The 14,697-nt window shown below is 45.9% G+C and overlaps 1 protein-coding gene across 1 annotated transcript in view; it reads right to left on the bottom strand.

Moving 5' to 3' along the window:
* Window positions 1-646: 646 nt before the first annotated feature.
* The window catches only part of UST (uronyl 2-sulfotransferase), a 331,357-nt gene continuing 317,306 nt past the window's right edge, over window positions 647-14,697 (bottom strand). The window contains exons 8-9 of the mRNA XM_045865722.3: window positions 1,763-1,846; window positions 647-754 (exon numbers count right to left, since the gene is read on the bottom strand). Of these exons, the coding sequence (XP_045721678.1) occupies window positions 1,764-1,846 (83 nt within the window). The 3' untranslated portion in view covers window positions 647-754; window position 1,763. The remainder of the gene's footprint in view (window positions 755-1,762; window positions 1,847-14,697) is intronic.

Raw genomic sequence — 14,697 nt, 5'->3', positions numbered from 1 at the left:
TTGAAGTGAGCACTTTTACGCTAGTGAACAACCAACCAGCACACCAGCAAAGCAGGAAGAACGAAGAGCGGAAGACCCGGGGTTCTCTGGGGAGGGACGGAATCCTGTCTCCTCCTGATCTCCCAGCCTGACCCAGGTCCCTGGACTGCAGCCGTTTGTTGCAGAAAGGGAGAGGCTGGGGTAAGGCGGGTGGCAGGGGGATCGGTTAGCAAGGGTGTGCAGGGAGGAATTAGGAGATCCACGAATTCTTCATCGTTGCATAGCTCTGGGCATCTGGGGGACCCCACTGCGTGCTTGTTGTGCTCCCAGCCTTGCTTCTGGGTGGCTGATGCTTGCCCGGTGCCCACCCCAGCCTTCCCTCCAACTGTTCTCACCTGCGCCTGGGCAGGTGCGCGGGCCGTGACAGTGCTGGAACCAGGAATGTGTTTGCTTTCATCCCCTTAGAACAGAGCTGGGGCCTATATTAAAACCCTTTGGAAATACTTAGGCTACTAGGAAGAGAAATGGGGAGCAAGGACTGTCAGAAACAATAAAAACACCAAACTCTGTTTTCAAACTGTGGTGGATAAGCCAAAAAGAAAACTGTTTTCAAATGTTCTGTGTTAAAACTCACAAAACTGACATTTAAAAGCTGTCATGGAAATCTCGATAATGAGTAGAGGCCATTCCTGTGCAGAAGGGGAAAGAATCCTCCGCGTTCAGGTGGAGAGATGGAGAGGGTCACAATCCTCGATGTCCACAGTGAAGCTCAGCCCTGGGGAAGGCTCAGAAAGGTCACTGTCTGAACTTCAGGCTGAAGCAATCAACACAAAGCAAAATGAACCACATCTGGGAGGAGTTTGGGGGCAGTGAGGCTGGTACCCGCCGCCCCCACCCCCTGCCCCCACCCCGCCTCCTGTCTCCATCAAGGAGGCTTTGCTCCCCAGTCTCCAGGATGGGGTTGCCCGAAATCAGAAGGGGGTGGGGGTCCAAGGAAGGGAGTTCAAAATCCTTCAAGTGTCAGCTCAGATACCACACCCCCTGTGGGGTCTTGATTGACCCCTCAAACACAATGCACCTCCTTTGGGTTCCTGTAGCACATAGGGGTCACCCTATGGAAACATCACACACCCTTTGCTTCCTTTTCAGAATGAAATATTTTATTTTATTTTATTTTTTTATTTTTTTTAATTCATGAGAGACAGAGCGAGAGAGAAAGGCAGAGGGAGAAGCAGGCTCCCAAGGAGCAGGGAGCCCGATGCGGGACTCGATCCCAGGACCCTGGGATCATGACCTGAGCCGAAGGCAGACGCTTAACCATCTGAGCCACCCAGGTGCCCCAGAATGAAATATTTTAGAAAGTAAAAAATTTTAAATGAACACACGTGGGCACGTGGGCACACATGGGCACGAACACACACATTTAAGGGCCATCTGATGTAAACTGCCTGGCAAAGGTTTTGTGGTCTCTTACGGGCTGTAAGAGCCCACAACCTTGGAGACAGAGAGACTTGCCAGCATGGTAGGGCCACCTCCCAGGCGAGATCCACTTCCGGGGCCTCTCATGACAATGTCGCTGGCCTGGTCAGGAGTGTGTGCCTTTCCTCTAGGGATGCATGTTTTTTGAGCGTTTTTACACTTTTGAGCGGACGTGTAACCAGAAAATGCCAATGACCATTGTACACGGGCTCTCAGATTAAGCACGAGTGAAAATCAAATCCTGACTGGAGTCAGTAAAAGTTTCAAGTTGCAAAGGGATTATGACATTGGCCACGTAGCTCACCTCATTGAAAGATGTCACCAAGATGATAGTGCTGAGTTTGGAAGAGCACGGAATCTTCTATGCAAACATTCCGGTAATGGAGACCTGGGAGCACAGAACAGCCAGTGGTTAAAGAATGATCTGCCATGTGATCAGACCTCATTAGTGAATTCTGAGGCTTTATAAATAAGCATTTTTAGAAACAAGCATTTTCTTTTTTTTTTTTTTTAAGATTTTATTTATTTATTTGAGACAGAGAGAATGAGAGACAGAGAGCATGAGAGGGAGGAGGGTCAGAGGGAGAAGCAGACTCCCTGCCGAGCAGGGAGCCCGATGCGGGACTCGATCCCGGGACTCCAGGATCATGACCTGAGCCGAAGGCAGTCGCTTAACCAACTGAGCCACCCAGGCGCCCGAAACAAGCATTTTCAATGTGCAAGTTTTCCATAAATGGTATGTTTGCTATTCGTGATAATGTGATGATCAAGTAGAAAACCAACATTTTTCAACCTACTAAAACATATCTCTAGCCCTTAGTTAATTTCTTAAAATTTCAGTGTAAATCTTTATACACTACTTGACACTCCCATGGCTCCGAAGCCAACACACTGGAAATCAGAACCCAGGCATACTGAAATTGCGTGTGCACACGTGTATGTCCTCACTGAGCGGCAAGCTCCTCAAAGCCAGCTCTAACCAATGAAACATAGGAGAAATCTGCTGGAGATTTCTAGACAAGTTTTGCTTTTTCTTTTCTTTTTTTTTTTTTTAAAGATTTTATTTATTTATTTGACAGAGAGAGAAATAGCGAGAGCAGGAACACAAGCAGGGGGAATGGGAAAGGGAGAAGCAGGCTTCTTGCCGAGCAGGGAGCCCGATGTGGGACTCGATCCCAGGACCCTGGGATCATGACCTGAGCCGAAGGCAGATGCTTAACGACTGAGCCACCCAGGCGCCCAAGTTTTGCTTTTTCAAACACAGGTCTTGTCCTTTCCTCCTTGGCGCTTCGTGCTCTTTCTACCAAGAATATAGTTATGACAACAGAACTGCAGCAAAAAATGTCAGAGGCCTCAGCCTTACCTCCCTGAGCCTCTCCACCAGCACCAGCAAGGGTGCCAATAAGGAAAATTAAACCTCCTGACTGGGGGAGACAGAGATTTTATGAATATCCAGTACTCATTTGCATAAATCCCTGGGCCAGATGGGCGTCTCAGGGAGCATGAGGTCACAAGTAATCTGATTGACTGGGCAGCTCTATCCCTCTGAATGAATGAGCACTTTGTCTTTGGGCTTATCCAGATGTTACTGATGAATTTAATTTGTTTGAATTGTCATCCGGGCTTGAGCATACCTGGGTACACCTGGCATTGTCGGTTTCCTAATACAATCTAGTTTTAAACATATTACTATCACTCTGAATGTCACAATATGCTCTTAGTTTTTCTTCCACAATATCCTGGCTGGGTTCCAATAGTCTTCCTGGAATTGAGCGCCAGTGAGAAGTGGTAAAACCAAGGCTTAGAGCCACACCCACCTGCTTAACCCAGCTCCGCAGCTCCCCAGCTAGAGACTTTGACCAAGCTACTTAAACACTCAGCTTTAGGTTCCACACCTGTCAAAAGACATCAGTAACCCCGACTTCACCAGACTGTCAGCAAAGAGCCTGTGTGTGTTATTTATCCCGTCGCATCCAATGCCCCTCTCTCCTCTTGCTGCCGATGCTAAATTGACTTGGAGCTTTTCCTGCTCTTTTCAGTCTGAACCAAATCAGGAATTACCCACTTTGAAACTCTCCCATACATCATTTCTGGTAGTGCCAGAACCTGAGATTGACTTGTCACTCGTCAAATGACTGAGTTTGGCACCTTTCCCTATTCTCCCTGAGTCCCCCCAAACTATCCCATATCTAGGTCACATCTGATGATTGTTATTGGTTAGCGTCCCTCATATTTGGAGAGTCTCCTAAGCTTCGGGCTCTGTTGTATTCATTGTTCTCTCTCTAGCCCTAAAACTGTTCTTGGTTTTACCTAATACATGCTCACAGATTTGAAGAATGAATAAATGAATACATGAGCTCCTTGAGCATTATATACATATTTGTAGTACAGAAGGATCCTAGTAAAGGGTTTTTGTGCATAAATTCTTAGCCGATGTTTGCGGTAGGAGAACATTCTAGCCCTAACTTCCCAGTTTTGGGGAATTCTCCCTAATTGCTATCAACTTCTTACCCCTTCCATCTCTCAGTGTTTTATAACTAGGACAGTACAGAAGCGCCCCAGAGTTATACAACCCTGTTACTGTGTTTTATAGTATCTCTGTTCTTCCCCAAACCTTCTCGCCACCAGCCTACTCAAGGGAGGGAAACTGGGACCCTTATCAAAATAGCACTGGCTAATCACTGAAAACAAAACAAAAAAATAAAACATCGATCCTGGCTCGTCAACTTGGTAACAGCAAGTTGTACGTGTAAGAGGTTACAATGGGATCCTGTGGTTACACATTTAATAATGGTGATAGCCACAACCGAAATTAATAAGTACTAGTATGTAACAGGCACTGTTCTAAACATTTCACTCATCACCTCTCTCCATAACCTAATGAGGCAGGTGGGATGATTATCCCCGTTTGTATCCCCTGAGATACACAGAGGTTAAGAAACTCACCTAACGTGACCGGTAACTGGTGAGGCTGGGATTTGAGTCAAGGCTATCTGATCCAGAACTGGAACTCTTAACCACTGAGCTATACCAAAATTTATTGTTACTTTGGGGAAAGAATCTGATGGCATTGGTCCAATCCAAAGAAGTCTCAGTTTTTGACTTACTGACTATAACTCCTGAAAGGACAGTTTCATGTCATGTCATTCCTCTCTCTCCCGATTGGATTGCAAAGATAAGGTCAAAGCAGAGTTCCACGTGGGCTTGCCTAGTCTTACTATGGCCTAGTCAGTACTTTTAAATTTCATTTAGAAGAACCTGTAATCTGGTTCCCACCCTCCCTCCTTCGCCGATTTCATAGAACGCATCTTGCTTGCGCAGAGAGCGAACCCCACCAGTCACGAGCCTACAGTGCTGTGTGCACGCTTGGGCCAGGAATGAAAATAACCCACCGTAGTAACAATCCGTCATTCTGTCCATCTGCTGCCCTAGAGGGATCTTAAAATAGTTTCAATTCACCTTTAAAATCCACTGCTCTGTGAAGGGCTTGTAACACTTGGCGGCCTGAGGAGCCTGCCTGCGAAACAGGGCTGGCATTTGGACTACGGTTGTCCAGCTGTAAGCCTCTTTGGAGGGAAACAAACCATCCATTCATCCGGCCGTCTTGAGATTCCCCACCTCCCCCCCAGCCCTCCCAGCAGAGGTGGAGACTACCTGGAGGAACGGCATTCTGGGGTTCTGTTCTTTCTAACTGAGGCTTGATTTTTTTTTTTAAATTTTTTAATTTGTCTACTCTTTTTTTTTCCTCCCCTGTTAACCTTTTTCTGCCCCAACTCCCCAACCCTACAACTTTCTCCTTCTTTTAGCTTTCTTTTCTCCAGCCCTAAAGCTGGGGGAGTGGGCATGAGTTGATGCTTAATTTTCCATCAGTTAATGGGGTGACCATATAATGGATCATCCAAACCGGGCCCCCCTCGGAGGATGAAAAGAAGAGAGGTATTAATAATTAGAGTGGGAGTAATAGGAGCACACTGGGGCTTCCTGGGCAGGTGCAGACACGTGGCCACTGGCACTGTGACTCCGTCGCTCAGCACCGAGAGCGTGCTTCGATGCTCACCGTCCAGCAGCCGAGGGAAGAGCCTTGCCCGTTCTTGCTCTTGGCTCTACTGCCCAACTGTGGTCTAGGTCTTGAACAGAACGTGGTCGATGGGAATTAAAACAGGACAGATTGTTCTCTTTTCTGCTCGCTGTATTTTCAGTCTATAATGATTCTTTTTTGTCTAGTTCTGGATTTTTTCCAAAAGGTCACATTCTCAGTATTCAAGTAGTGTAGCCTAGCAGGTCTCTGCTCTGAATCTGACAGTTACGCTGTCAAATTCCAATCTCACGCAGATTTTTTTGTCCCATTGTAGATCCTAATTAGGGTGGGAAACCGAGTTTAAAATAAACTTACGGTTTTGCTCCTTAAGTATTCTTTGGGATCGATGTTATCAGACTAAGACTAGCTTGCATGTGTAAAGAGTTTTGTATAATTGCACATATTCTCATTGGAGATCCCAGAGGTAGGCTGCAAGAGTTCAAAATTTTTTTCTGTACACAGAACATACCACTTTGCATTGGGATCAAATTCTGGCAAGTAGGAACAAAGGGGGCATGGAGAATTAAGCGCATGAAGCAGAGTCTGAATGCACAAGCTTATGTTCTAGTTGAAGCATCAACATATAGAAGCATCATGCTAAAGCTACCGTGTGCCCTTGGTTTTGTCTGTTTGTTGTTTGTGAATCAGCGTGCTCCAGTGGGTAGCAAACACTTCTGATTGTAACCAGTAGCCGCCCTTCCCCCACATCCTTGCCCCAGAGCCCACCTCTACTTCATAATGAAAAGACTGGCTTTCCCAGCTGCCCTTGCAGCCATGGGCATCCAAGGAAGTCTCCGTGAATTAAACCATTAAGGAAGTCTTCCCTTGAACTTCTGGAAAAACTCTTCCTCTTTGATAAAAGAGCCATGCAAGGGAAATCTTTGCCTCTGCCTTTTGGCTACAAACGGGGTGGTTGCAGTCTTCATGCTGGAGGGCCAAGCCTGTGGGCAAATGCCAACACACTGAAGGCAGCAGACGGAAGGATGGAGATCCCCTGGGTTGTTTTCCACCTCAGGAAGCCGCTAAAACCGTGTCGGAACTACCTACCTCTGGGCTTCTGGCTCTATGAAGAAATTATCTTTATGCGATAGTCTAAGCCACATTTAGCGCTCTGTTACTTACAGTTAAGAACATCCTTTTTTTTAAAAAAAGATTTTATTTATTTATTTGAGAGAGAGTTAGCGAGAGCAGAAACACAAGCAGGGGGAGCAGGAGAGGGAGAAGCAATTCCCTGCTGAGCAGGGAGCCCGACCAGGGGCTCGATCCCAGGACCCTGGGATCATGACCCCAGATGAGGGCAGACGCTTAACCGCCTGAGCCACCCAGACGCCCCGGTTAAGAGCATCCTCGATGATTCAGCATTTAAATGGCATTGCCACAGTTCACTGTCACACTTCTCCCCCTTCCGTGGCAAACTTTTTGTTGTATTCCTTTCACTCTCTTGAAACTAAATATCTAGGTAATAAAACTGACTAATGCACATAATTTAAAAAAATCAATAGGATGCCCTGACTATAATATAAAGGAGAAATACTAAAAATAATTTTAAAGAAGAATATCCATGTAAATGGTAAATGTTTAGGCATCGTGACGCTAGAAGATGTGAGGAGGTGGTCAGGGCTTGCAAGTCTGGGTCGAATCACCGTGAATGTTGTAGCTCTCGTTGCAGCCTGCTGCAGGCGCACTGGGGACGCAAATCCCAGCAGAGGTGTAGATATTGGCATTGTGATATTTCAAAAGGTGAACAACTCTTGATAAAGTTCCAAACCAAACAGTGCACAATCTTACATGGACTTCAGCGGTAGCTGCATTCTCGAAAAATGCAGCGTACATTCAACCCACCCCATTACTTTGTGAGGGCATGTAACATGGAGTCAGGATCCAGGATCACAAGACAACAGCCATGTTTTCACCTATGTGATTATCTGATGGCACACTGGGAGGTGATGTGAGACTTTGGACAATTCTTTGCCGTGTGGCATTTGCCTGCACATCGCAAAAAAGTGATGGTGATCCCTAAATATTGTGAGAACCAAAAAACGCCCCCAAGAGTTTTCAAAGTGCCCTCCGGGGAGGTCCTGCAACATTCTCTCTTGCCACAGTGGACAGTGCATTGAGGTCCAACTGGTCTAGGGCAGGTGCCTGGCGGCACTCACCATGCACCAATGTCAGAAACACCCCTTAGTCCCTGCTCTGCAAGTCATAGGGATGCTCCTGTTTCTTTGGGGGTGGGTGTGGACAGGGGGAGAGAAAGTGCAGGAGCTCCTGGTGGATTGCTTAAGATAAGAACTCTTGCTGAATCTTGAGAGTCAACTCTTCACCCTTTCTCAGTATGGTGCACTTTTTCTCTGACCATTTATGGAGTCCCTGTTATGTGCAGGCAACAGTGGTTACTACTGGTAGACTCAGGGCTGGCCAAGATTTCCTTCCTGCCCTCAGGCAGCTAGAAATCTAACGTAGAAATGGAGAAAAGTATCCAACTAAGATGGAGCAGATGTTCTCAGCCTGGGGTCCCAGGGATGTATTTCAACGGATCCTTTTTATCTCTAATTTCTTGAAATTGCAGGCAAGATTGCATGTATATCTGTGTGTGTGTGTGTGTGTGCATGCAAATTTTTTTCTGGGTAGAGGATTCACCATAGATTTAATCACATTCTCAGAGGACTCCAGCGCCCTGTGAAGGTTACAGGACTGGTAAGGCAGTGCCACCTTATTTGATGGGTCTGTTCTCAATGTCTCTTACTCAGATACTTCTCTCATAGAAATTCTACCAGTAGAGGTTCATTTCTTTTTTTTTTTTTTTAAAGATTTTATTTATTTATTTTAGAGACAGAGCACAAGAGGGGGGAGCAGGAGCGGGAGAAGCAGACTCCCTGCCGAGCAGGGAGCCCGATGCGGGACTCGATCCTGGGACTCCAGGATCATGACCTGAGCCGAAGGCAGTTGCTTAACCAACCGAGCCACCCAGGCGCCCCTAGAGGTTCATTTCTAATGAATGGATAGTTAGCATGGGTCTCTGTGGACATCCTCTTTCCAACAACATTCAGGGAATGTTCACTGAGGTTCTGCTGTGGGCAGGGCACTGAACTGAGGACCAATGGTCCAGCAGCAGACAGAATGGGGCTCTCAGGCGTGTGGAGGATGGGGATCAGGACCCAGATGCTAAGGCAGCAGAAGTGCAAGATCTTTGGGGAACATAGGGGTAACCTAACCCATTCCAGGGCAGTGGGGAAATTCTCAGGAGGAGATAATAAGCCATCCTGGGCTGCTAATTTCTGCCCCAATGTGAATATGCACAGTGGCCACCAGGCTGGTGTGAACAGAAGGTCCTTGTCACAAGGACACTGCCTTGGCTCTGTGGGCACGGGGAGGCAGCGTGGTAGAAAGGCTGAGTTGGGGTGGACAGCCTCCACCAGCGTCAGGCCTCAGTTGTCTCCGCTTTGTGTGGGTCAGTCACCGGCTGAACAGGTCAGACCTTGAAAGGATGACTCTGATAACATGACCTGCAATTGGGTGCATATTTCAAATTCCAGCTTATACGGACTATCGCTATTTGTTGCAAGAGTGTGTTTGGAAAGCAGACCGTGGACTATCTGGGATTGGAGAATGAGGGGGAGGGTGGTTTATAACTGAGAAACTATGTGCTGACTGGAACCATGTTGAAAGCAGTGTGGTTTCTATGGGGTTCATTCTGGAACTAGCACACGTCGTTCCAGAGGGAACAAGGCCTTTGCCGAAAAAGAAAACATACCTTGGTCAGGAAAACGCCAAACACTCTCCCTCTGCAGCTCCATGCAGTTCTCTCCACTGAGGGTTAACTTGTCCTGAGGCCATTTTGTCTTTGGAAACCCCAAAGTAGCAAAACACAGATCTTTTATGCCTTCCCCTCCTTTACTAAGAAGGAACAGGAATAATTGCCAATTCAGTAGGCTCCTTGCTCTTTTGTGCATTTTAAAGGCATTTGCTGTTTGGGATTTGGAAGAAAATCATGAGAAATGAGAATCTCTCGCTGCCTTGGCTGGAAGCAGGCTCATTGTTTGCAGAGAGAGCTGGTTTCCATGGTTTTGGACTATAGACAGCTGCATTTTTTTTTAAGAGTAGTTTTTACTTGCAACTGGATCTAATAAATAGCCAAGGTAGTCCGCCTTCCAACAGCAAGAGGTCTTAAAGTTCTTTGAAAACACCCTCGTATGTTATCATTCACAACCCACAGTACAAGCTTTGCAGTTATTAAAACTCATCCATTTCTCTCAGGATAGGCCCTGTTTGGCCCAAATTTCTGCTTTAACAAGAGCAGCCAATCCTGTTTCAGGCTCAGGGTCCTTGTCTTAAACTACAGGAGATTCAGGGAATGGTCTGGGAGAGGGGAGTAGGGCAGGAACCTGCAGTATTTGGGGCCAGGGGAGTGGCTGGGAGCTGAGACTGGCTTGGCTATAAGGAGGCCAGGTGACTTCCCCTCCTCCCAACAGCCTGGAGCAGGGCCTGCCCCCCACCCCCCACACACCCCAGGAGCTACATGGCACTTTTACCTTCTGTCCCTAAAACAAGACACAGGACACATTTTTGCTTCTTCTTCTTCTTCTTTTTTTTTAATGTCCTATAAAAAAGAGCAGTGTGCTAAAATGAGACAAAAGTCTTTATGTCTTATTGAGACACCGCCTTGGAACTAAGGAGGATCAGATAATGAATTGAACAATTTCCGTGACTCGTAGCTGTAGGAAAGCAACACACAGCGGCCCCAGGATGGCAAGCAGCAAGCTCAGCTCCGCGGACTGAACCTCAGCCTACGTCTGCCCGCCACATGAACCACACACGCCAACCACGTGGCCCGTTAGCAAACACCTCCGCTCCTTTTCATCAGGACTGAGCTATGTGGCTGCCATTAAAACTGTTGCCATACTTTTTTTTTTTTTTTTTTTGTAGGATGTTATGGTCTTTCTCGAATGTAGGGCAGTCGCTCTGTGTCATTTTTCACTTTGTTGGCTTTCTTATCATTTGACCCTTCTAGTGCTGTTGGCTTTTGTTTAGATCTCGCCTTCCCACCTGGCTTGTTAGTTCTTTGGGAGCAGAGAGCACTGGGTTTTTTTACTTTTCGGATGCATTCTGTTTCCCCACCTAGAATGATTCTGGGTGTCACACAGGAAACCATCTGGGCCTGTGTTGGACTGTCATTCAAATGGCATTTTGGTCCCGTGAGACTGGAGATGACCCTTTTCCGTGACCCATCCTAGGCATCGTGGTTGCTGAGGGTTAGGGGGTTTTTGAGGATCACTTAAACACAAATTTGCTGCCAAATGTATAAAATGCGGATTAGCTAAATTGGATAGATTAGCTAAAATGAGACTAATGGTGACTAAGAGTAGAGTTTGGGAAGTTGAAGGAGAGGATTCTACTTTAATCTGCAATGTAAGCATCCCAACATCTTATTTTTTGTAGCCTCTGCCTGTCCCCTTGGCAAGAAATAGATTTCTCCCCTATGTGGCTTGAGTTTTCTCATCTTGACTGAATAAACATTTGGCTCAGATCCATTCTTTCTCTTCCTTGGGGACCAATCTGAGAATAATAATAATAATAATAATAATAATAATAATAATAAACATTTCCTTTCAAGTAACAGCACTAAACCTTTCAGGGCCAGGCGGATATAGTCAGAGAAGTTTGATTCGCACTCAGGAGAGTGTTCCTTGGTGGAAGGAGACGCTCAAGAGCGAGTCTGTCCTCCAGGCTGAGTGTCACAGAGACCCCAGGCCCAAGCTTCACCCCCCCACAACCTCTGTAGCTTGGTTGACAAATGGGGACCAATATCAGGAATATCCCCCCTAGCTCAATTCAGTCTTATAAAATCATATAAAGTCCTTTCTCAAGTGTACCTTCAGGTGATGGATAATGTTTAAAAAAAAAAAAATCACTGTGAATTCTGTAATAACACATTGCATGAATGTATTTCCATGTTGCTTCCATAAGGAAACTTCCATTTATCAGGAATCTAAACAACAGTCATGGTGAGACAAAAAGTGTTCTCCTCTATGGTCTGCTGCTGTGTGAAGGGAAGCTGGGGGTGGACAAAGAGGGGAAGGGTGGGGGGAGGAGAGAAGCAGTGAGGTGGGCATGTGGGATGTGGGACTGAGTGTGAAAAAGCAGCTTCCACCACGTGCTCTGAGACCAGAGTTGATTTCAAGTCAACTCCCTTATTCTAATATTGGTGTCTTTGTGCTTAGGGATGTTAAGTCAGAAGGAATTCTGGTGCATGGGATATAGAATCAAAAGTCCTGCATTTGAATCCCACTCCTCTTCTTTCTTGAGCAATGCGAGTTCAGGTGATTTATTTCACCTCTCCAGCTAGGATGCCCACATATGGAAAAGGGAGTGAATACCTCCGAATTGAGAAAGGACTTGATTAGATAACGCACAGTGGAAACATTGGAAAATGCCAGTGATTATCCCATCTAGACTCAGAGTTCTGAAGAGTTGTGTTGCTTTTTAAGAATTTACCAGCATATGACACAAATAACTGACCTAAAATAGACACATTTAATCAATATAGGATTAACTGTGCAAAGTTTAATACGTGGAGATAACCTGAGTAAGCAAAGATGAAATAGTATTTTGAAAATTTTAAGTGTGAATTGCATTGTTGTCGCATATGAAAAATTAACTTATTTAATACACCTTCATTAACTGATTCCTGACATCAGGCACTGAGTACCCACTAGGAAGTGCATGAAGAAATGCATCCTACAGGAGCTCATAGGATAGTCGGGGAAGCCAGACATGAACACAAACTATGAGAGCAATATTAACAGCACTGAGGAGGTAGCTATTGAGATGAATAGACAATGAGCTAGAATGCTTCTTTCTTCAATCGTGTGGGATCAATGGGGCTTATTATTTGTGATCCCTGAGCTCTGCACACTGAAGGTGGATAGACACCTGGATAATTGAGACCCTGGGTTACCCAGTACACAGTGGTCAGAAATCCTAAGAATCTCCTTTGAACCTCATTTTAACCTGCTTAGTTCCTAGGACCTCCAAGCGGAGCAATATGTAACTTTAGATTATTTTTCAGGCTGAGAACTAGACTTCCTTGAGCTCTGGGCAATGTTTGGGTTTGTTTCAGGGACCCCGGTCAACACAGAAGCCCCATGGCAGCTTCATTCTTGGGATGTGACCTTTTTCCAGGAATTGCTCAAAAAGTGCCCAAAAAGTCGGAGTGAGCTGACCTTTAAAAAATTAGATAAAAGGGGCACCTGGGTGGCTCAGTCAGTTAAGCAACTGCCTTCAGCTCAGGTCATGATCTCAGGGTCCTGAGATTGAGCCCTGCATCCTGCTCTCTGCTCAGCCCCTTACCCCTTTCTCAAATAAATAAAATAAAATCTTTAAAAAAAAATTAGATAAAAGACAGTGTTTTTTAACTGAAATACATTGCTGCCTAACTATTAAAGATATCTAGATTTCCGGTCCGAAGATGCTCAGTGACCTCTAGAAGTGTTATCATGGAGAGAGCCGTGCTGTATTTGCTGATGTTGGAATACACAGATATCTCCTTGCTATGTGACCAGCATAGTTGCTTGGGCTTGTTCTGGGGTCTAACACAGAAAGGACTTTTTTTTAAGCCTCTGAAGAAGCTCTGTTATTGAATTATTGATTTTACATTTCACTTGCCACTTCCACAACCCTCCCACCACTTCCCTCGACACAGACATCTGGGACAAAGCTGCCGATGTTTTTTAACAAATCAAATCAACTGCAATTCTAGATGATTTGTAGTTAATCCCAATTTCAGCTAGCTATTTTTTTTTTTTTTGGTGGATTAGTTTTTCACCTAGGTAGCTAAACAGACTGTATTTAGCTCTAGTTTACAAAGATTCTAACAAAGCCACTTGCTATCAATGGGGGGGTTCCCTAGAGCTCACCACACTATCATACCATTGAAAGACAACTTATCAACTCGTGCACGAGTGTTTTACACCTCAGGTGCTTGAAAAGCTCTATAGGCACTTTTCTTTTCCTTTTTCCATTCATTCATTCATGCATGCATGCGGTATGTCAGATTCTGCTGCTAGAGGTTGCATGATCAATGTCCCTTACAGGCTCTCCTGCTTCCGATATGCTGTAGGTTGAAGGTTAGTCACATTCTTTCCAAAATTAGTGAATTTAGCTTTTTTTTTTGTTCCTCCCCGGGGCTCCAGCCTGCTTTCTTTGAAGGGAAATTGTCAAGGTTTCCCTTGGCTTTTTCATACCTCTCACTCTCCTTCCTGTACATGGCAAGTACTCCAAGGTTACCACTATTGGAGGACCTTGTGCTGGCAGTGGTACAGACATATGGCTGGGGAATCTCTAAGTCAAAGAAATCGTCAGACTTTGCTGCTGAATTACCCAAGAAGGGATGGGCAAGAGAGGAGGGGCAGACATGACTAAGAAGAGAGACAGGAGAAAGCCAACAGCACCATCAAGGTGAAGAGAAAGGTGAACCGTGGCCTGACCACCCTTGAGGGGCATGCTGGGAAAGGAGGAGACTGGCATCTTTTGGGGACCCACCTGCCAAGGGGCTGTGTGCCAAGAGCCCAGCCACAATTTCATGCTAGGCCTGCGGGCCTGGCCTACATCTTTGTTTGGCTGTTTGGATCTAGCTTCCTTCTTTGGACAAATACAATTTATGTCCACTAAAGAAAAGCTTGCTACGCGTTTTCTCTCCATGCTTTGGAAAGTTACCAAAACCGGAAAAGGAAAATCCTATAAATCTCTGCTCATCCAGATCTTTCTTGTTCTGAAAAGAAGCCCAGCACGAGTTTCCCATCAGGGCAACCTTCTCTAACTCCTCCAGCCCACACTGAGTTCTCCCCGAGAGCCCTGATGGATTCACGGCCGAACCACGAAATTCAGTCATTAATCATCCTCCACCACAGAGGGGCTGTGGAGGCAGGAAATCCCAGGACACCCTGGGGGCCAGGATACCCGGAGAGCTGGGTCCCGGGCGGGCTCTTCTTCTCCAACACCTCAAGTCGTGTGCAGTCTCTCTTTTCCCATCTGCATCCCCCAAAACATGGGCTGAGTAGCTGTACGTTGACTTGAGGCTCTAAGACGACATGCTCACGCATTGCTTTCTCATGGCTGGTTTCAGGTCACAAGAGCAGAAATTGTGTTTCAAATGGCTTCTTCTT

Source organism: Mirounga angustirostris, unplaced genomic scaffold (assembly GCF_029215605.1).
Source record: "Mirounga angustirostris isolate CCGP_5_RB_7025 unplaced genomic scaffold, mMirAng1.0.hap1 SCAF_8, whole genome shotgun sequence".
Taxonomy (NCBI): domain Eukaryota; kingdom Metazoa; phylum Chordata; class Mammalia; order Carnivora; family Phocidae; genus Mirounga; species Mirounga angustirostris.
Note: the sequence above shows the minus strand (reverse complement) of the source record. Positions and strands in the feature narration are given on the sequence as shown.